The 21,595-nt window shown below is 54.5% G+C and overlaps 2 protein-coding genes across 2 annotated transcripts in view; both read left to right on the top strand.

The window, feature by feature from the left end:
• WDR62 (WD repeat domain 62) overlaps positions 1 to 16,768 on the top strand; it is a 43,107-nt gene extending 26,339 nt beyond the window's left edge. The window contains exons 16-34 of the mRNA XM_037819649.1: positions 2,129 to 2,196; positions 2,280 to 2,401; positions 3,295 to 3,370; positions 4,204 to 4,315; positions 4,408 to 4,537; positions 5,034 to 5,156; positions 6,229 to 6,362; positions 8,183 to 8,235; positions 10,279 to 10,497; positions 11,398 to 11,525; positions 11,785 to 11,885; positions 12,240 to 12,350; positions 12,602 to 12,739; positions 13,012 to 13,126; positions 13,223 to 13,364; positions 13,446 to 13,506; positions 13,683 to 14,366; positions 14,878 to 15,035; positions 15,130 to 16,768. Of these exons, the coding sequence (XP_037675577.1) occupies positions 2,129 to 2,196; positions 2,280 to 2,401; positions 3,295 to 3,370; positions 4,204 to 4,315; positions 4,408 to 4,537; positions 5,034 to 5,156; positions 6,229 to 6,362; positions 8,183 to 8,235; positions 10,279 to 10,497; positions 11,398 to 11,525; positions 11,785 to 11,885; positions 12,240 to 12,350; positions 12,602 to 12,739; positions 13,012 to 13,126; positions 13,223 to 13,364; positions 13,446 to 13,506; positions 13,683 to 14,366; positions 14,878 to 15,035; positions 15,130 to 15,375 (2,921 nt within the window). The 3' untranslated portion in view covers positions 15,376 to 16,768. The remainder of the gene's footprint in view (positions 1 to 2,128; positions 2,197 to 2,279; positions 2,402 to 3,294; positions 3,371 to 4,203; positions 4,316 to 4,407; positions 4,538 to 5,033; positions 5,157 to 6,228; positions 6,363 to 8,182; positions 8,236 to 10,278; positions 10,498 to 11,397; positions 11,526 to 11,784; positions 11,886 to 12,239; positions 12,351 to 12,601; positions 12,740 to 13,011; positions 13,127 to 13,222; positions 13,365 to 13,445; positions 13,507 to 13,682; positions 14,367 to 14,877; positions 15,036 to 15,129) is intronic.
• Positions 16,769 to 19,493: 2,725 nt separating this feature from the next.
• Positions 19,494 to 21,583, top strand: OVOL3 (ovo like zinc finger 3). Its single transcript, XM_037820121.1, has 4 exons — positions 19,494 to 19,754; positions 19,829 to 19,893; positions 20,642 to 20,843; positions 21,342 to 21,583. The coding sequence occupies exons 1-4, from the start codon at positions 19,661 to 19,663 to the stop codon at positions 21,548 to 21,550; spliced, it is 570 nt and encodes a 189-aa protein (XP_037676049.1). The 5' UTR covers positions 19,494 to 19,660; the 3' UTR covers positions 21,551 to 21,583.
• The last annotated feature ends 12 nt before the right edge of the window (positions 21,584 to 21,595 follow it).

The following is a 21,595-nucleotide window of genomic DNA, read 5'->3' as shown; positions in this document are numbered from 1 at the left end:
GATCCTGGGAGCGGGGGAGGTGGGCACTGGTGACCTTGGTAGCAAAATATGTGATAGTGAGGATTGATGGGGGGCTAATTTTGTGTTGGCCTGGATCCTTTCACCGTGTAGATTGGAGACGGACTTCTTCCCAACAGTTATCCCCTTTCCTCTCCCCATTTGATCTTGCCCGAGGCTGTCTTCCAAAGCCCAGGCTCAACCAGAAAGTGGAAGGGATTCCTGCAAGACTGGCAAGATTCCATATGGAGTTCCTGGCCTGATGGATTCCAAGGGCATGGGGGAGGCAGGCCCTGTGTGGGTTTAACAGATCAAAACCCAAGCACTGTTCAAAACTATTCAAGAAGAATCTATTCCTGGAGAGAATACATTCATTGACCCTGAAGAGTTTTTTACCTACAGTCTTGTCAGTGACAATGTATTACTGCTCCTTGGTCTTCCCTGCTTTCTGACCTGCCTCTAACTTAGCGTCATTGTAGGGAGCTGGGCAGGGGCAAGTTAATAAATGTTTTGCTGAAGGCCTGACAAAAGCAGTCTGCTAAAATTTCTCAGACATCCTTCAAAGCTTTTCACACTATGCCATTCCGTGTTATATTGGTAGATAGAATGTATCAGTGACTAGCAGTTTGGCCAGCAGTGGCCTTACCTTTAGTGAATGTTCTAGATCCAGGAGTAGTGATGAGTGCAGCTAAGCAGCCAGCCCAGGAGTTGATTCATAAGGCCACCCCTGAAGGTCATGGGCCCTTCCTTAGAACCCCAGGCAGTCTGAGAGGCTGCAGATCCTGATCCCAGCTCCTGTATGCCCTGCTGTGGCCCAGCTGGCTCACCTGGGTTATGCTCAAAATATCGTTCAGTTAGTATAAACTGGACCCTGGCCAATCAGAACCTGTCTGAAGCCGTCCTGTTAAAGAAAGATTCAGTCTTTTAACCCTTTTCTGTGAAATGTGTATCCAATCTAATGAATACAATATCTATGTATAGTTTACAGAATAACACCATGATTATGCATCCAGGTTCATAGTCAGAAGGTGGGAACGAGGACCGACAACCCATTGTTTATAGCCAGGGACTCTTTGGACTGGGCATGTACCTAATATTGTTAAATACTTGGAATTTTGCCACCCTTGAGTCAAGAAGCAAAACATCACCAGGAGCTTGCAGACCGTCTCTGGCTTCCTCCCCACCACGGGGCTCAGTCCCCCGAGGGTTTCTGTTCTTTCATAAACCTTCTCCTAGCAGGTGACTCCTGCTTGAGTCACACCTTCTACTGGTATGTCAGGCCCAGACTCTCTCCCCTCCCGCCATGGAGAAGCAGCATCTGTTGTACCAGGACTCTGTGTTTATATCTGTTTTGTTTTTTCATCCTCACCACAACTCTAGGAGTTAATTGTGCTATTATTTTTATTCTATAAAGAAATAAAAATGAGAAAAGCAAGGATGTTTATAGTGCTTCCCACGTGGCAGCCACTGTTCCAAGGGCTTCACACAACAACTCTGTGGGTGGGGCGGGTGTTAGGCCCGGTCTGCACACCAGAAGCTGAGGCGCAGGGAGGAAAGCCCTGTTCAGAGCACAACGTTTAATAGCTTTGGCTCTGACACCAGAGGCTTGGGTTCAATCCTGACTGTATCCTGCCTCGTCTCTGAGCCCCTGTGTTCACATTTGTGCAATGAGGTGGACAGTGAGCAGTGACACAAAGGAGGCCCAGGTGGCCCCCAGCCCAGAGCCAGGCCTAAGGCATGTTGGGATGTTCTGGTTATTCTTGGCGGCCTAAGGATCCCAGTGGCCTGGCTGTCTCCAGTTCCTCCTCCTCTCTGCAGCCCAGGTCACCCATCCAAACCCACATTGGAGATGGTGCCTTCTTCTGTCCCTGGCCTTTGTTTCTCTATATGGCCTTGACCTGCAGAGGCCTGCCTTGCCCATAGCTTTGTCTACACTCTCCTTACACCCAGCTCACATCTTGCAAGTTCTGCTTGAGCCCAGCACGCTCTTCACTTTATGCAGGAAGCCCTCCCTGACCCCCAGCAGAGTTGGTTGAGTGCCCCAGCGGGAGAGCTCCCTACCGAGTACCCCCCACCCTAGCTGGGCCTAATGCTGGCCCAGCCCTGCCTGACACACCTCCTTCTCCCCCAGGCAGCAGAGACATCCAGATGATCAGCTGTGGAGCCGACAAGAGCATCTACTTTCGCAGTGCTCAGCGGGTAAGGGGGTGGGGGGGTCCTCCCTGTGGGCTGGGGTGCAGGGTTTTTGGGGTGTCCTCTGAAGGCCCCACCTGCCCTGCCAGGCCTCAGATGGACTACATTTTGTCCGCACCCACCACGTGGCGGAGAAGACCACCTTGTACGACATGGACATTGACATCACCCAGAAGTATGTGGCTGTGGCCTGCCAGGACCGCAATGTGAGGTGAGGAGCTGCCCTGGGCCCTGGGTTGGCCCAGCCTGGGCCGGGTTCTGAGTGGGGCCTGCATGGCTCCTAGCTGCCTCTGTCTTCTCATGGGCTGGCTGCCTTCCTCCCCCTGCTCATCTGCTCTCTTGAGAAGCTGGTTGGGGTGGAGGGATGCAGCCGGTTGTTTCTTAGGAGCTGGGCACTTCCAGGCCCAGCCTCCAGGTCAGCAGAGGGCTTCCTCTGGCTCTCCTTGGAGCTTGTGTGGGGTGACTGAGGGGTGCTCATGTGGCTTATAAACTCATTCATTGCACCTGCATTCCTAGAGTGCCTGTCCGGGCCGGACAGTCCTGGGGTCACAGCAGTGACCAGGAGAGCCGTGGGCCGTGCCCTCACAGAGCTCACAGTCCAGTTGAGGGGAGACAGTCACCTCACCAGACAGTGACAGTGCAGAGTGGTCAGGTCTGGGCTGGGAGAGCGTAGCAGATTGTGAGGACCCTAGGGAGACACCTCATCCCACCTAGGAATTGAGCAGGACTTTCTGGAGGAGGAAACAGCTGGGCTGAGACTGGGAAGAATGTGGGAGAGTGAGCCAGGGGAGGGGAGAGGGAGGGTGCAGAGGCAGGGCGTGCGCAACAAGGTTCTCAGCTGCCCTCGTTTCCTCATTCACAGTGGTACCGGGCACTTGCAGTGAGGTGGGGATGACATTAACTCAATGGACACCCCAAAACATAACCTCCATAACCTCAGCCTGAGATGTGGTTTCAGTCCCTGAAACAGGTCTTTAGTCCAGGCATCTGATGGGGGGCAAAAGATAGCAGGAGTTTCTAGGGGAGAGGAGGGGGAACCAGAGGGCAAGAGGGGACAAGGGCAGGCAGGGCTCTGTTGGCCACGTTATGCCCCCACGTCCCCAGGGTCTACAACACGGTGAACGGGAAGCAGAAGAAGTGCTACAAGGGCTCCCAGGGTGATGAAGGGTCCCTGCTGAAGGTGAGGAGTGGGGGTCCCTGGGGTGAAAACCACGAGCAGACACTGCCATACGAGGCCCCCGTCCAACTGCTGCCCTGATGGGCCACCTGAGACCTGTGCCCTCCCAGCAGCTCACCTAGCTCTCGGGCTTTTGGAGAAGCAGGGAAACAGACTATGTCCCCCTTGGTGCCTGATCAAAGGATCACACCCTGGCCAGCACCCACACAGGCCTGGCCAGCCAAGGATGCCTGGGAGCCAGGGTGGCCCTGACTGCTTTGCCTTTATTTACCGAATCCTTCCCCAAGTGGAGACCTGTAAGTGGTGTCCATTTTGTGTGGCAACGTGTGGTGGGAGGAGTCGGAGAGTCCTGGGCTCCTCTTTCAGCCTGACTCCTGCCGGATATGTGTGACCGAGGACACGGCAGGGACCTTCTCAGAGCCTCTGGACTAGGGGAGTTGTTGTGAACTCAGGCTCCAGGGTCAGACCCCAGTTGTGCCATGGGCTGACTGTGACCTTGGGCAAGCTTCTTCTCTTGAGCTGTTTCATCATCTGTAAAATGCAAATACAAATAGTCTCTGTCATGGGGTTGTTCTGTGGAAGAAATAAGTTCATGCAGATACTGTGCTTGGCATAGGCGCTACTACTGTCGTGTACCGTTATTTCTGTTGTAGTGGGGATTAACTTTACCCATAAAATGGGAGCAGGAGCTCCTGTGCTGCCAGGGTGTGTGTCATGAGGGTTACCTGGGAAGGTTCTATGAGCCGAGCTCCAGCACGAGGGGCTGTGATGAAGGGCCCAGGCCTCACCATGGGGAAGAAACAGGCAGCCCCAGGTCATGTGTCCTCTTCCCACAGGTCCACGTGGACCCCTCAGGCACCTTCCTGGCTACCAGCTGCTCTGACAAAAGCATCTCGGTGATTGACTTTTACTCTGGCGAGTGCGTTGCCAAGATGTTCGGGCATTCAGGTGGGTGCCCCTCTCTGCTTGGGACACACCCCCACCCACCCACATGGCTTCTGCCTCAGAAGACAAGGCCAGCATCTCTGCTCTGCTTGCAGAAATCGTCACTGGCATGAAGTTCACCTACGACTGTCGCCACTTGATCACAGTGTCCGGGGACAGGTGGGAAAGGCCTGGGAGACTGTCCCTGGCTGGGCCTACCCCTGGGAGAGGGTGTGACCTGTACCGGTAGGGTCTGTACTCACTGCCTGCCTGTGTAGAAAGCACTTCTGAAGTTTCCACGTTCCTTCCACCTTGGAAAGAGTGCCCCTTGGTGTCATACCCAGCCCTGAGTTCAAATCTCAGATCTGCCACTTATTTACTGTGACCTTGGGCAGCTCATTTCCCCTCTCTGAGCCTTGGAGTGCGCCTCTCTAAAAGAGAGATGATTCAATCTACTTGAAAATTGTATGGTGAGAATTGAATGAGATGACATATATAAATTCCTTAGCACATTGCTGGTCCCTGAGGAAGTCCCTTTTGTCACTCTCTTCATTTTACCATGATTCTTCCCCACAACCACCTTCCTTGGGTCTGGAGCCTCCGCCCTGAGCTAATGGATTGCGTTCTTGGGGAATTGCTGGGGAACAGGGTCTCGGTTGTGGTAACCCTGGTGGCTGCCAGGGTCAGTGGCTTCCGTGTTCACTGCTCCTTCCCTTTCCTCATCTTTCTGTGGCCTCTGCAGCTGTGTGTTCATCTGGCACCTGGGCACAGAGATCACCAACTGCATGAAGCAGCACTTGCTGGAGATCGACCATCATGAGCAGCAGCAGAACACAAAGGACAGGAAGTGGAGCAGCCACCCCAGGTCCTGGCGGCCACCTGTTCGCTCCCCAGAGGAGTGTCTCCCTGTGAGGAGAGGCGCTGGGCACGTAGCCATGGCTCCGACTGCTGTGGCCCCTGCCCTGATTGTCCTAGCAGCCTGGCAGCCCAGTGCTGAGATGGTCTTTGAATACAAAGTTACAATATTACATACTCGAAAGGGTTTTGAAGTAGAAAAGCAAAGTGCCTGGAGAGCCCTGTGACGGGGGAAGCCCCAGTCCCGCCAGCAGTGGGCAGGGAGGTCAGGGAACGGCTGTTGGAGGGGAGGGTGCAGCGGAGCTGACATGTCCTCTTTCACTGGGGAAAGGATTTTCCCTTTAAATGAAAGTTATTTCTTCACTTATTTCTTTGAGTCTTTGAAACATATATCTCTAAAGTCATTATGTTACAAAACCAATTTTATGTGGCGTAAATTCATTCTCCAGGTTTTGATCTGGGATTTTGTTTTGGGGAGACTCATTTTGTAGGGGGAGGTTTTTGGTTTTTCCTCTCACCTGCCTCTGGCTCTGTTTCTGTCTGTCCCTCTCTGTCCACTCGGGCTCCCAAGGCCAGGCCTTGACATAAGCTGTGTGCCCTGCGGTTGTATTGAAGGTATCACAGATCCAGGTCCCAGGAGAGTAGGCAGCTCCCCTCGCCTCCTGGTTTTGAAACTCACACCCCACCCGGCACTGTGAGCAGGGTCCTAGCTCCAGGCCCTGTCTTGTGTCAAGCATGTTTTAGTGTACCCTGTACCCTGAAGAAGCCCAAGTCTCATTGCTACCACCTGTTCCAGAACCTGGCAGCCCAGGGCTCAAGCCCCACTAAATGCTTTGTTTTCTGTCCCATCGCTGTGGCCCCTTAGAGGGTTTGTCTTATTTATTGAGCCCTGCTTTCCTATATGTCTTTTATTGTGACAACATGTTTCTAGTGGAGTGGGTGCAGTAGGTGAGAGCTCCCAGTACCATCTTGATGAGAATTGGTTCATAGGGAGCTTATGCAAGTTCCTAGGCAGCCCTAGGCAAGCCCCCTCTCCATACACATTTACCTGTATTTCTTACCATTCTCATTCCTGGCTTTAGGCAGGAGACATACACATCCGTGCCCAGGGAGATTTGCTCCCTAAGCCCTGGAGAGCAGATGGAGGATGAGCTGGAAGAAGAGTGTGAAACTGAAGAGTTGCTGAAGACACCATCCAAAGAGAGCTTGGAACCAGGTTGGGAAAGAGGGGCCCATCCAAAGAGGCCCTATTTTGAACTCTGTCAGGGTAGGAATCATTGGTTTTTAGGGCCTGGTGCATACTGAAGCCAATAATCCTATCATTTGTGACTCTTTCAGTGTAATAGTATCCAGACTCTAATTGGCTTAAGCTAGAAAGAGAATTTATTGGTTCATGTAACTAAAAAGTCTGAGAGTATTGGCTTCAAGTATGGCTGGATCTAGGTAGTCAGGTGGTGTCAAAAGGAACATGTTTTTCTCCATCTCTTGGCTCTACTTTTCTCCATGTAGGCTTCACTCTCAGGCAGACTGTCCTTTTACCAGGGACAAAGAAGCCCCCAACAAGTCCAGGTTTATAAAACTCCATAGAGAAGAGAACATCTCTTTCCTAATAGCTAAGCCAAGTCCTGGGGTTGTAATCTTGTTCCTGGTGTGTGTCATGTGCCTGTTTCTAAGTGGATCACTGTGATTGGCCAGGCCTGAGTCATGTGGTCATCCTGAAGGCAGAAGCTTTAGTCAGTTCAACTTACACCACCCGACCAAAAGGGTGTGTGTGTGTGTGTGTATATGTGTATAAGGGGGTACCCCAGAGGAAAAATAGGGTTCTGTTAACCAGAAGACGGTATAAATTCTGTTGTTCAGGCAAAAAGGAGAGTAGTAGCTCAGCGACTTTATAAAAGGCCAGGCTCTCTATACATTTCTGCCCCTCTATATATTACCTTGGGTTAGGCCCTCGTGGTTACAAGATGACTGCCTGAGTTCCAGCCATCAGAGATGTGGTTGAGGGGGAGAGGCATTACCTCCAGACAATCTCTTTTAGAGAAGAAACTCTTTCCCAGAAGCCTCTAGTAGTCTTCCCTTGGGTCCTGTTTGCCAGGATTATTTCAGCTGCAAGAAAGACTGGAGACAAAGACTAACATTAGCTTTTAGGGTGGGTAGTCGGATCGGCCAACAAGGGTGAAGCCGGCAGGGGCTGACTGGTGGGTGATGGGTAGGCAACAGCAATTTGTGAATTCATCCTTGGGAAAAAAAATCAAACGTTAGAGAATAAGCTAATGTTCCTTGTCCCCATTCTCACACCCAATGCCAACATCCTTTCCAGGGTGTCTACTCTTTATTACTTTGGTATGAATCTTTATAGGCCTTTTTTTGAACATAATACGCATATGTACATATCCACCGGAAACATACCATGTTATTTATGTCCATAAATTGTATTATACTGCAGATTTTTTTCTTTATCTTCTTTTTCCTCTCTTCTCATTGACGTTTCAGTATTGTTGGATACAAAGCAGAGGCTTCCCTCTTTTAACCAGTAACACAGAGTTTAAGCCATTCCCTTCTGGGTGAGCATTAGGTTGTTTTTCTTTTTCTTTCTTTTTTTTTTTCCTAATTTTATACTTTTTTGACTGAGCTTGTGCCAGCTACTCCTGGCTTCCTCCTTGGGGACGTGTGAGTGTTCTCCAATGGAGAGTCTGAGGAGTGGAACCACTAAATCCTGGGGTTTGTACATTTTCAGTTTTCAAAGAAAACCCCAAAGAGCTCTCCAAATACTGTCCCTCCAGCGGTATGTTATTCTCTCCCTTCTCCCATACTTTTGCCAACATTTGATATTATTAAGGATTTTTAATTTTGGTAAGCCTAATGGATAAGGCGTTGTATTCCATGGTTTAAATTTGTGTTTCCCCGACAATTCACGATGCTGAGCACTTTTCATATGTTGATCACTTCCTGTTTGTCTCTTTGGAGAATTGCCTGTTGCTTGTTTGTCTGTTGGGTTGTTTGTTCTCTTTTCATGGATTCCATGTGTCTCTCCAGATCCCCGGTGCCTGCTGACCAATGGCAAGCTGCCACTCTGGGCAAAGCGGCTGGTGAGTCCACCAGGAGAGCGGGATGATCAGGGACCCTCTAGGTAGAGCAGCCCTCCCCCCATGCTCTTCTTTCTTCCGGGAATCCCCTTCCCCCTCCATGTGTCTCTTTTCCCTGGAGAACTCCTGTCATCCTCCCAGTCTCAGCTTAGACAGCCCTTCTGCCAGGCGACACCTATTTCCTGAGCCCCTGCCCTATGCCAGGCATTGTTCTAGCATGGCACACAGCAGTGAGTAAGACGACAACGGTCTCTGCCTTTGAGGGCTCACTTTCTAGTGTGGGAGATGGGTGATAGCTATATTGAATAATGAAATGACATAGTATGTTGGGAGCTGATATGTGCTATGGAGAAAAAAAAGTCGAGAAGGAAAGTGAGCATTGGGGTTGGCAATTTTGAACATAAAAGGCTTCACTGAGAGGATGATATATGAGCAGAGAGTTGAAGCAAGTGAGACACGCAGATACTGGGGAAGAATATTCCTTGTAGAGGGAACCATCTGCAAATGTAAAGGCCATGAGGCAGGATTATGCTTAGCAGTCAAGGAAGAACAGGGAGGCCCAGGTGTCTGGTTTGGGGATGAGTGAGGGCAGAGAGGGAGAAGAAGGACTCCGAGAAAGAATGGGGCCAGATCATGCAGGGCTGTGTGCTTGTGGCAAGCTCCTGTGATATTCCTTACCATCTTTCTCCATGGTTTTTTTGTTTTGTTTTGTTTTTTTGTTTTTTTTTTTGCCCATAACACTGAGATGGAGTCAGGGAGGGCTCAGAGCCAAGGAAGACCATCACCCAACTTAGATGTTGACAGGTCCCTTTGGCTGCATTTGGGGAACAGTCTGTGGGGGGCAAAAGGGGATCAGGGAGACCAGGGAGGAGGCTGTGGTGATAATCCAGGCAGGAGAGGTTGGAGGCTGGATCAGGGTCAAGAAGTGGTTGGATTCTGGATGGATTTTTGAAGGTGGACTGATTATGAAGGAAAGAGAGAGGGGCCATGATGACATCAAGATTGACTAAATGATTGTTGACTTGGAGGAGGGGCAGCTAGGAGCTGGTAGATTGAAAGCTGGCAGAAGAATCCTAAGCACTAGGTTTGAGGGTTTATTTAAAGAACAGTGACAGACCTTGTTCTTTGGAAAGAGGACCGCCTTCACCATCCCCCCCACCCCGCAAGGGAGGCATCGGGAGTGAGGTCACTTCCGGGCCTTTGTGTGTGCTGGTCCCCTTCCTCATTTCTACTCGTCCTTCAGGTCAAAGCTTAAATGTCAACTCCTCGGGGAAGTCTTCCCTGAAATCTCCTCCCCTGCAGACCAGGTCAGAGCACCTGCCTAAGCTCTCAGGCCCCTAAGCTGCTCCTTAGCCGTGCAGCTTACTATTGGGATTGCAGTCAACAGGTGCAACACTCTTATTCTATGCAGGTTCTATTCTGAGCCCCTTACATGAATATCTCATTCATATCTCATATTCTATTGAGGTCTAGAGGCTTTTTTTATTCCCATTTTACAGACAGGGAGACTGAGGCTGAGAGATTAAGTAACTTGTATAGGATCACACAGCTAGGAATTAGAGGCTGTGAGATCGACCCTAGGCAGGCTGACTCCAGAGCCTGTGTTCTCAACAGCTACTCTCCACTGGCTCTCAAGCAGTAGTCTTGGCAGGAGGCAGTGGTGTACGAGACCACAGTGGGCTGCAGAGGAGAAGTGGCTGCATTTTGACTGTGTCTGGAAGGCAGAGTGAAGAATTTGCTAATGAAATGCAGTATGGAGTGTAAGGGACAGAATAAGAGGAATGGAGGCTGACCCCAAGGTTTGGGGCCTCCTGAGATAGGGGAGGCTTTAGGAGGAGTGGGTGTTGGGGGGAGATCAGGAGTTGTTTACATGTTAATTTTGAAATATCTGTGAAACTTCCCCACAGAGATATGGAGCAGTTGCACGTGCAGTTCTGAAGTTTAAGGGAAGGGTTGTGCTGGAAATGGGAATCTGGAAGTTGTTCCTGAATGCTGTTTAAACGCAGGAGACTTGACTGATTCCTGACCAGCCCCTGTCACCCTCAGCTAGGAGATGACGACGTGGTGGATGGCTCAGCCTTCCATGCCAAGCGCAGCTACCAGCCCCATGGCCGCTGGGCTGAACGGGCCGACCAGGAGCCCCTCAAGACCATCCTGGATGCCCGGGACCTGGATTGCTACTTCACCCCCATGAAGCCTGAGAGCCTGGATGACTCTGTCCTGGATACTGTAGAGCCACAGAGCCTGGCAAACCTGCTGAGCGAGGTACGCACCGGCTGCCCGTGCCCGGTCTGCAGCCCCTGCACCGTGACTGCCTGCCAGGACCCGGGGCCTTGGTGTTCTAGTTTTGAAAATAGAGCTGACTGTCGCACCCCAGGGGTGCGGTGAGGATTACGTGATATGGTGGAGAGCAGGAGGGTGAGTCTGGCCTGGTGCACAGTGGGACTCCCCCGGGCAGGCAGTGTCTTTGGGAAGCAGGTCGCTTGGGAGTGAGAGCTTGGGCTCTAAACAGCCCTGTGCCTGAGTTAGAGCGCCTGGCTGTGTGACCTGGAGCAGGAGGCTTGCCTCTCTGGACCTCTTTCCCACCTCAAAATGGTCCTTTACAGGTACCCAAGCAATGTTAGATCTTACTATATTATTTTCCAAACAAGGTTCTTTTTTTTCTATTACATAATTTTTTTTATTCAGGCATCATATATATATGTATGTATATGTGTGTGTGTATTTCACAACAGACAATAACAAACAGAAGTCTCAAGTAACAGCTCAATGAGTGTTACCTGTGCCTGTGTACACCTGTATATCCACCACTCAGGTCAAAACCTGGAACACTGGAAGGCCTCCTTGTGCCCCTCCCACTCAGTCCCCCTCACCCTGAGCTACCCGGTGTTCTGAGCTCTCTCTCATTATGGATTGAACTTCACATAAATAGGCTCTGAGAAGGTTGGGTCTCTGTGGGCCTCTGTCCTTGCTGGAGCCACAGCTGTTGCGTATGTGTGAAGGGGCCAGTGATAATGTAGGGGGAGCACAGGACCTGCTCAGGGTGGGCAAAGCCCCTGGCACAGGCCCTGGCTCCTGCCATCATCGGGGACATGGTGGGTTTCACTTACTGTCATTGTTGGCGCAGCGTCTCCTCAGAGTAGCCATGCTCTCTCCACCCCACAGTCAGAGAGTCCCCAGGAGGATGGCTGCAGGCGTTCCTCCTTCCTGCCCCTACAGGGGGTGTCATCTGGGACCAGTGAGCTTGTCGTCTGCTCTCTGGAGGCAGAGGTGACAGGCTCAGGGACAGACAGGTGGGTGTCCTTTGCCTTAGTTAGAAAGAGGAATCCTCTGTTGATAAGCACATCTTGGAAGAGCTGCTTTCCACTTGGCCTGTGGGAGTAGGGGTGGTTGTGAGGCTGAGGGTCAGGGGGTGAGGCCTGGTTCCAAGTAGAGGTGCTGCGGAGGAGGTGGGAACTGGTCGCTGATGCCGAGGGGTTCTGTGGAGGGAGGCAGTTGTTCACGGGCTCCTGTAAGTTGTTAGGCCCTCACCCCGCCCCGTTGGCATTGCAGTGAATACTGCCTGAAGGAGGGAGACCAGGGGCCTGGAGACCAGCAAGGCTACTCCTGTCTCCAGGCCTCCATCGGCTCAGAGGATCAGAGCCCACCTGAGGGTGAGTGAGGGGCAGGTGGCGGCCCTGGGGGAATCTCTTCATTCATCCGGGCCCCGTGCTGGGCACAGCTGGCCACCTTGACCCGTCCTCCTGAAGCTCAGGGTGTTGGAGACAGACATGGCCCCTGCCTTAGATATCTGAAGTCCCTGGAGCCCAACTGTCCAACAGGTGGAAGCCAGTGCTGCCACCTCCTTGATGTGTAAACTCTCTGGGCCATAAAAAATGGGGTATGTTATTAACCCTGTTCCCCAGTTAGGGAAACTGAGGCCCAGAAAAGCTGAGCCACTTGCCCTGGCTTACACAGTAACGGCCCCAGCTCTGGGTGCTGCCTGACTCCGCGCACTGCTCTTCCAGACTCGGGGGAGTCAGAAGCTGACTTGGAGTGCAGCTTTGCCACCATCCACTCCTCCCCTCCACAGCCTGACCCGGAGCCTCGGTTTGACATGGCAGTGCCCCACATAACAAGTAAGCAGGGCCAGACACGGGGAAGGGCAGGAAGTGTGCTTGGCTGGGGGACGATCAAAATGTATAACCACTGACCCCATATTGGCCCTGGACTTGGCACTCACTGAGCCTGTTTCCTCGCCTTTCCTTCTCAGGCTAGTGGCAGCAGGCTGTGTGACAGGCGAGTCTGGCTTTCTTCACTGCTGAGTGGCATCTGCCATGACTCACAGTGTTGACAGCTTCCCTTCCCCACCCCCTTCATTTCTCCCCAGGGTGTTCAAGTACTACAGAAGAAGAGTTGTCCCAGCCCGAGAAGCCAGGCATGGCCAGCAGCTCCCTGCCCCAGACGCCTGAGCAGGAGAAGTTCCTCCGCCACCACTTCGAGACGCTTACTGACGCCCAGCCTGAAGGTAGGGCTCTGCCCTTCTCTGAACCCCGGCCAGTACTGATCACAGAGTGGGCATCTCTGGGGCAGGACCTTCCTGGGCAGAGCCGTGATGAGGGTTGAGGTGGAAGGGCATGTCTTTTATCCAAAGGACTGAGCTGCACAGCTCCTCCTCTCCCTGCCGCGTTTCTCCTGAGACATGGGTGTTGTCTGTTGATGTGGGTTTCTGGGGATCAGCCTGCTGCTCTGTGGGTTGGCTGGAGGGTTTCTGAGGGCTCCTTCGGCTTCTTCCCTTAGAGCTCTTCAGTGGGTCCCTGAGAGACGTGAAAGCCTCTGAGGCCAAAGACTTCTTCCTCAGCCCCCGGCTGAGCATCTCAGCCCAGTTCCTCTCGCGCCTCCAGAAGACACCCAGGTGGGAGCTAGTAAACCTCCATCCCATTCTCTGGCTCTTTATGCCCCCAGGCGGACCAGCCGAGTGGCCCTCTCCTACCTGGTTTCCTCCCTGCAGGTTCACCCACACCTTCCCTACCCAGCTACCCCCGCACCTGGTGAAGTCCCCGGAGGCCAAGCCCGTGGAGCCAGTGGGGAGCCAGCTCAGGGCAGAGCCCCTGAGAGCAGGTACTGGCTACGCCTCCCCAGGCAGGACTAACGTGAGTATTGGGGCTGCCTCCTTCGGGACCTAGGGCTGGGTGCCAGGAGGCCTCGTCCTCACCACAGAGCTGTGCTTATAGGTCCTCACTGAGAAGAAAGCTAAAGAGCCCTTGGAGCCCCTGGAGGCCTGGTGCCCCCCGAGTGAGTGCCCCTCCCGGATGAACAGCCCAGGGCTCAGCACATGGCGCTGAGTGCCCAGCTGAGTGGTGGGTGGGGATGGGCAGGGTCTGGTCAGAGCCTGCAGCCACCCTGGGGTGGGGCCCTGTCCACCGCTGCCCCGCTAAGGTGTGAGAGTGAGCTGTTTGCTTCCTTCACAGCCCCCTGCCTCACAGGCCCGGTGCCCTGTGCCCCCTCCTCATCAGTGCTGCCCGCAGACAGGAAGCCCCCGCTGCCCACAGCCGTACCCACTCCAGGCCTGGCTCAGGGTGTCCGCGCCCCCTCCACCCGCTCCTACATGGAGTCCACCACCGGCTCCCATGCCAAGATGTCCCGCAGCATCTCCCTTGGGGACGGTGTGGGCCCTGTCATGGCCAAGCTGGCCAGGCCCCTCCACAGGCCCTTGCCCACGGGTGAGCTGGCCTCCCTGGGCCAGGAGCTTCAGGCCATCACCACCACGGAAGCACCCAATTCTGGCAGCAATAGCCGAGAGCTCATCCTGCCCTCTTGGGGCAACTATGAGGCCCGGGCCAGCCTGAGACTGACCCTGTCGAGCGTCTGTGACAGGCTCCTGCTGCCCCCGTCCCCTCTAGAAACACCTGCCACATGCACCTGGTCTCAGGAGCCCGTGGCCACCCAACCTTGTGCCGCAGTCCCAGCAGCCAACTTCCTGGCCCCCAGCCCTGTGGATGTGAGCGCACGAAGGCTCCACAACTCCGCCTTTCTCCCAAGGCTCCCAGCCCCTGAGCCCCCCCACCCCCCCACCCAACCCAGCAGCCCCCAGCTTCCAGAGGCCAGGCCTGGGGTCCCTGGCAGCACTGCCTCCCTCCTGGAGCCCACCCCTGGTGAGTGCCACCCTTGAGACAAGGGGTTGTTCCCTGAGGTCACCAGTTGGCCCAACTTCAAGGGTGGGCACAGGGGCCGGGCTGCTCATTCATTTGTTCATTCATTTACACATATTTAATGAGCACTTTGTATGTGTGAGACTGGGGACATGGAGCTTGGTGGAAAACGAGACGACAGAAGTGTCTGCCCCCAGAGAATTGACATCTTAGAGGGGGACACAATCTAGTGTCAAGTGTATCACAAAGTGATATGTGCTAAGAGGGAAAGCAGAGAAAGGCGTTAGGGAGTGAGAAGTGGGGGCAATGGTTGCTATTTTAAATAGGCTGATGAGGAAATACTTCAGTGAGAAGGTGGCATTTGAGCAGAGACCTGCCTGGGGGACTGAGGGCTAGAGTGTTCCGGGCAGAGGGACAGCAGGGCCAACAGGTGGGGTCAGCCCAGTCGCCTGGCCTCTCAGACCAGCTGGAGAGTACAGGCCTTTTCCTCATCCCCTCCTCTCTTGCCACCCAGATACACTCAGTCTGGTCCAGGGCAACCCTGGACACTGGGGGGAGTCTGAGGTGCCGTCTGGGGCTCTGTCCCCAGCTCCCCTTGAGCTGAGCAGTGTGGAGAACGTTGTGCACAGGTTGCAGACTGCCTTCCAAGAAGCCCTTGACCTCTACCAGCTGGTAAGCCGAGCCTCAGGGTTGGGGGGAAGGACTGGGGTAGCAGCCTGGGCCCACCTGGTCTGGGTGGCCGCTGACGAGGTGGCACTCCTTGCAGGTGGGTGCCGAGCAGCAGCAGGTGCGGACTGAGCTGGCTTCCACCTTTCTTTGGATCCACAGCCAGTTGGAGGCCAACGTCTGGCTGGTCGAGCCTGAGATGGCCCCAGCCCAGGCCCTGCCCAGCCCTGGCCCCCCGTCCCCCCCTACGCTGTGCCCCCTGGCCAGCCCCAGTTTGAGGGCCCTCCTGGAGCACTACTCGGAACTGCTGGTGCAGGCCGTGCGGGGGAAGGCACGGGGGGACTAAGGGCCAGCAGCCCCCTCCCCCACAGCCCTGCTGCCTCTGAAGACTTACGTATTTTACGTCAATAAACTGACAGCTTGGAGTCATTTGAGGTGCCCACCCTGGCCCATCCACAAAGCCCCCTTCTGGTGGATGCTGGGAGGGAAGGTAGAGGGTATTGTTCAGGAGCACCAGCCTGGGGACTCGCGTTTGCTCCAAAGCCATGCTCCTGGTCCAGGACTCTGTCAATGGAAAACATTGGACCAACATCCCCAAGAAGTTTGGCGACTGCAATAATGGTGACCCCAGGGCCTGGCCCCCCATTTCCCCTATGTGTGGTCCTCATCAGTGAGGCCCAGCACGCCCCCAGGGTGGTGGCCCTTCTTCCCTGCCCCTTTCTGATGCCTAGGAGCCCACAGGAGCCACTCTGATCACCATGTGCCAAACCCTGCCCACTGCTGCATGCATTGCCACATCTGTGGCTTGTGGCCTCAGCAGGGGAAACTGAGGAGAGACAGACTGGTCCACCGGACAGTCCACCAGCATGTCCCAAGCTGCCCAGTGGCTGGGACCAGTAACTCTTTCCCTAGTAGGAGGACCATGTTCAGCTTCAACACCCAGCACTGGTGGCAGCTCCCCCAGAGGAGGCATCTAGCCACATTGCATGTCTACTGAGAAGACGACAAAAGTTCCCACTGTCCCAAGTCCTTATGAGAAGGCAGCCAGCTGGGGCAGGGCCTTCTCCTAAAGCACAGTCCCCCCTGCTGTTCCCCCACTTGCCTGAGCTCCTCCCTGCTCTGTCTGGTGGTCATGGCTCCCTCCAAAACAGGTTTAGAGAGATCCTGTTTCTTGACCGGCATCCCATGAATCTGAGACTTGAGCCTAAGCTTGCCTGGTGGCAGAGCCAGACCCTTTGACATGAGGACATGGCCCTCTGCTGCCCCCATGCACGTGACCGTGCAGTCCTTCAGAAAATCCGGCTGCCCCCAAGCACCCATCACCATTCACATTAGCGGGGAACAGGACAGGCATTCACTTGCCTTCTAGGGAGCGGAACAGATTCAGGAATTACACTGGATCCGTATGATTGTAGGAGACTGAGGGGATGGACTCTGCTGGTTGAAGGGTCAGGGAAGGCATTTCTGACGGGACACCTGACCTGAGGACTAATAGTGGCACGAGCTGTGTGGGCCTCTTGGCAAGGTGACGAGGCTGGACAGCCAGTGCAGACGCCCCTTGGGGGACCAAACATGGTGTGTGCAAGGAGCAGAAACAAAGCTGGGATGGCCAGAAGGGACAGAGTGGGGAGAGGCTACACAACGGGCAGGGCCTTGTTGCTTCATGACATCCAAGCCCCGGAAACATTCACCACACAATTTTTCCCCTAAATAAAACCCCTGCTCTTGGTGTTTGGAAAGATGTCCACTATTGTGTGTCTCAAGGCTCCCTCTTGCTGCCCAGGTGGCCCATGTGGCCCAGGATCTTTAGGAGGCTGGACCTCTGCTGGGGAACTCCCTGCCCTGGCCACAGACCGCTCCCCAAAAGGTTGGAGACCCCACCCATCCCTCCCCAATTTGGCCACTGTTGCCCAAGATTCCCAAGGCAAGATTTGGTGTCCAGTCCCCCTGGACTCACAGGAGACCACCTTGGACCTCAGTCCCTCACTCCTCCTACCGTGTGGCATAGCAAAGCCTTCACCTCCAAGTGGTAAACACCTGGCTCACCAGGCCCGTGCTATAAGGATGTTCTTGATTCTGTCATCCTGGGCTTGGTCTGTTCTTCTCTATCACCCTCTTTGCGTCTGACTTTGTCACCATCCAGCTTAGGGCCTCACAGTTGCAACATGGCTGCCATAGCACCCAGCAGCACACCCTCCCCCAACCTGGAGCAAAGGCAGGAATCAGGGCGGCTGCTCCCTGAAGGTAGTGGGGAAAAAAGTACAGATCCTTCACAGAGGCCTCCAGGAGGAGGTCTGCTGCATCATGGACACTGTCTCCAGCTCAGTCTTAGGCCACAGCAATGGAGATGGCTTTGATTTGCTTGGACTGATCTCTTTTCTTGTCCTGGGAGTGTTGCTGGGATTCTCTCAGCAAGAAAGGGTGGTGGGGTGGTAGTTAGGATCCAGCATGTCTGCCACTCCCCACCTTCCAAATGCTGAGCTCTCTAGCCCTGGAAGGACTAGATTTTCTTCTTCTGGACAAACCAGCTGGTTAAGAAACCACTGCTGGTGGTGGAGTGTGGGAACACATGCAGTTTGTGAACCAACAGGATCCCAGCAGGAAGACGGTGACTTGCTCACATGGGATATTTCAAAGAGGGTTTAACAGACCATTTGCAAAGAAAGGTCAGAGAATACACCAGGATTAGGACAGTGCCCAGGACTGGTACCAGAGGAGAGCTGTTACACCCCCAGACCACAAGGCACAGGGAAGGGAACTAACCCAGAAGAGCAAACCTGGAGAGAGAGCTGCCCTGTGACCTCTGTAGGGAAACAGCCAGCGCCTGGCAACTCCACAGGGGGAGAGCCAGGGGAGTCAACACTAACCTTACCCCCATCCCCATCTCCTGCAAGACTTCCCATCGTCCAAACCCTACTGGAAGTCAGAAGGCACGAAGCAGGGCAGAACAGGACAGAGAGGGGTTCTGAGGGCAAATGAAAATCCCTGGCATCAGATTCCTTCCCTGATGTGTTTTTAGCAACAACACAGGAACCAGCTGCTCTAGGAGACATGGTGATGAACATGGAGAGCTGGACCATGGAGAAGAAACAAAATGGCTCCCCCAAATCTTCATGTGAGCTCCTTCTGCCTTGCAACTCAGCCCCTGCACACCACATCTACCCTTGGCCTGCCAGTAGCAGTAACCCTCCGACAGCTCCAGGGCATGCCAGTCATGACTGCACGGAATCCAACAACCTTGTGAGACGGAGACGCTCAGAACCCCATTTTACAGAAGGGCCAACCGAGACTCAGATGCTCGCCTAGGCCCCTCCCTCAAGACTTCCTAACAGCCCCTGGGCGCCAGGCCCCGGGCCAAGCTCTATCCCCTGTGATTCACATGGGTCCTCACCACAAGCCAGAGGTGTGGGTATGGGGATTCCCCTGTCCCCAGCTGGAAGAAGTGACTTGCCCCGGGTCCTATCGCGATAAAGTGGCAACGCTCTGGGCCAGCAGAGCCCCCCTGGCTTCCCCAAAGGAATCAGCCGGCGGGGACAGGCTGACTGCCAGGGAACGTGAGCAAATGAAGAAATATTCCTTGTCTCACCACCAAGCCTTTGTACAGACTGTCCCCTCTGCCTGAAACACCACTCCCCTTTCACCTGAAACCTCTTCTTTTTTCAGGGCATATGTCCAGGAAGCCTCCCTGAGGCCCTAGACAGGGTCAGGAGCCTCTGCTGGGACTACTCTGCCTGTGCTTCCCCATCCTGGATCACCCGGGGCTGTCACTGTTGTGGGTTCATTTTCATGCTAACTGAGGGTTAAAGCTCAGGTAATTGTTGGGTGAATGAATGAAAGAAAGTAGCTGCATGGGGAATATTCAAAATCCTTAACCCCTGGTAAGGCATGGCAATGACCCGTCAGAACAGAGCTGAGCCAAGTGCTGGGTGGGGTCCTGGGAGCCCCTAGCTTGTTGAGAGACCCCTCTTGAGTGGGGGCAGTGGTGTCCCAGGTGGTCACTAAGGGATGGAGTATTAGCCAGTATTTTAATGCCAGCTACACCTGCTTCCAAATGAATGTTGGCTCTGGGCATCTGAGGGTCAGAGAGATGGAGCCTCCTGCCTGGATCCTCACTTGCCCTAACCCAGCTGTCCTTCCTCCATCCTCAGGCGCTGGGCAATCACAGCTGCTGTGATTTGAATAACTAAGCAGGCTGTTGGATGTTGGAAGGTGACTGATTTGACTGGCAAACAGACCCTTAGGCCTTCCGCCCTGCCAGTATCCCAGGAAGACACTCAGCCCCTGGGGGCCATGTTACCTCTTCTTACCCCCATCTTGCCTAGGCCCCCCATTTTGCCCTGGCTTGACCCTCCTTGGGGTCCCAACTCTTGTCTGCCCCTGGAGGCTGGAGAGTCCCTCAGGGACCTGGGGTAGGAGAAGGGAATGAATGTGGACCCCCAGGGCAGAGGTAACTGAAGCCTGCCAAGTCTGCCTCTTGGGCCAGTCACATAATTTGCATGGAGAGAATGGGGCCCCTCCAGAGCTCACCCCTCCCTCCCCAGCAGGGGTAGTCTTCCCCTGGGCTGAGATCTGACAGCAGGTGGAGGCAGCAGCCGCAGGTGCCTAGGTGCTGGCTCACTGTTCCCAGGAGGATGCCCCGCGCCTTCCTGGTCAGGAGCCGGCGTCCACAGCCACCAGACTGGGGCCACCTGCCTGACCAGCTCCGGGGAGATGCCTATGTCCCAGGTGGGCCCCTTACTGGGCCTGGGGGTGAGGGGCAGGGGAGACACAAAGCATCACCGACTGGCTTCTCTCCTCAGACTGCAGCAACCTGGGCAGGCCAGCGGCTCACCAGTCTTCCAGCCTTGGGGACTCTTGGGCAGCGGTGAGTCTGCAGCTGGCCCACAAGACCCTGCCCACTTTTGGCCTCCAGTGAACCTGACTGCCCTCACTCCAGGCGCTGCCTTGCACATGCCCGCCTGCCTCAGGGCCTTTCCATCTGTTGTCCCCTCTGCCGGGAAGGTCCTTCTTTTCCTACTAGTGAGCTCACTGCGAGTTCCCATCCCAAGCACCATTTTCCCAGGATCTCTCTGTCCAGAGGGGCAGAAGAACAGGATTCAAACCAAGTGGATGGTGATTTGCTTTATGTCAGAAGATTGTTCAAGGTGACAGGAGTGGCAGGAAGGAGATGGGGGACCGCTGCGTTTGTGTGGATTCTTGAACGGCTCTGAACCTAACAGGAGGGATATTTCAGTTGTGCATGCACTGGAAAACAGCACCAGCTAGAAATGAAATATGCTTGAGAGTATTTCATTATTTATTGAGAGCCAGGGACTGCTCTAGGCACTGGGTTTTAGCAGGAGTAAAACAAAAACCCATGCTTTCTTCGGGCTTATATTCTGGTGGGGATGCGGACATAGACAATAAAATAAGAAGTGTCCAGTGTGCTGGAACATGGTTAAGAAGAAATAAAGAGTAGGGTAAGGACAATGAGGGATGGTCAGAAAAGGCATTTTTGCAGTAATAACCTCCTTGGTTCTCGGTTCTGGGCACTCAGTGAACACTCATCTGCAGAGCAGGGGAGAGTGGCCAGGGTGGGGTGGGAAGGGCTAACTCCTGTGTCCCTTCCACAGCCCACGCAAGACACGCTGGCCGCGGCTCCTACGGGTCCTGGAACACTTGGCTGCCCGCTCTGCCCCAAGGCTTTCCCACTGCAGCGCATGCTGACGCGGCACCTCAAGTGCCACAGCCCCGCGCGCCGGCACGTATGCTGCTGTTGCGGCAAGGGCTTCCACGACGCCTTCGATCTCAAGCGCCATATGAGGACTCACACAGGTGAGCAGGGGCAAGGACCCGGAGGGGTTGCTGGGCCCCAGATTGGGAAGGGCCACAATCGAGGGAGGCATCCAAGATGTGGAGCAGGGACACAGCCATCAGGGGGCTTGGGACTCGGCATATATCAGACCTCAGCCGGTGTGGGGAAGGTGGCCCCAAGCAGGGGCAGGGAGGGGAAGCGTATGGAGAAACAGGTGCTGGCGACAATCTTCAGGTCCCAGATTGGAGGGTCTATGGGAATACCACACACAGACACACACACACACACACAGACACACACAGACACACACACAGACACACACACACACACCCGCTACACTCTGATGGGGAGGGGTGGGGTCACAGGTGTCTGGCCCATGTTTGTTCAGAGGGTACAGGGAATAGCAGATGGCGGGTGGTAGGTGGGGAACAACCAACGTCGCAGGGCCTGGTGGGCAGGCTTTGACCTGGGACTATCATCCTGTCCGTCCTACTCCTCTTTGTGCCCCAATTGCGCAGGAATCCGGCCTTTCCGCTGCGGAGCTTGCGGAAAAGCATTTACTCAGCGTTGCTCGCTCGAAGCGCATCTTGCCAAGGTGCACGGGCAGCCCGCCAGCTACGCTTATCGCGAGCGCCGCGAGAAACTGCACGTGTGCGAGGACTGCGGCTTCACTAGCTCGCGGCCCGATGCCTACTTGCAGCACCGCACCCTGCACCGCACTACATGAGAGGGTGCACCCAGCATCCTACCCGTGAAGCAAATAAACACAGGA

Source organism: Choloepus didactylus, chromosome 27, assembly GCF_015220235.1.
Source record: "Choloepus didactylus isolate mChoDid1 chromosome 27, mChoDid1.pri, whole genome shotgun sequence".
In the NCBI taxonomy this organism is placed as follows: Eukaryota; Metazoa; Chordata; class Mammalia; order Pilosa; family Megalonychidae; genus Choloepus; species Choloepus didactylus.
The sequence above is the reverse complement of the archived record's forward strand: the minus strand, read 5'-3'. Positions and strand labels throughout refer to the sequence as shown.

Coding starts and splice junctions, on each gene's coding strand:
- OVOL3 (XM_037820121.1), top strand. CDS start 19,661: ATGCCCCGCGCCTTCCTGGTCAGGAGCCGGCGTCCACAGCCACCAGAC. Junction 19,755..19,828: donor GGGAGATGCCTATGTCCCAG/GTGGGCCCCTTA, acceptor TTCTCTCCTCAG/ACTGCAGCAACCTGGGCAGG. Junction 20,844..21,341: donor CCATATGAGGACTCACACAG/GTGAGCAGGGGC, acceptor CCAATTGCGCAG/GAATCCGGCCTTTCCGCTGC.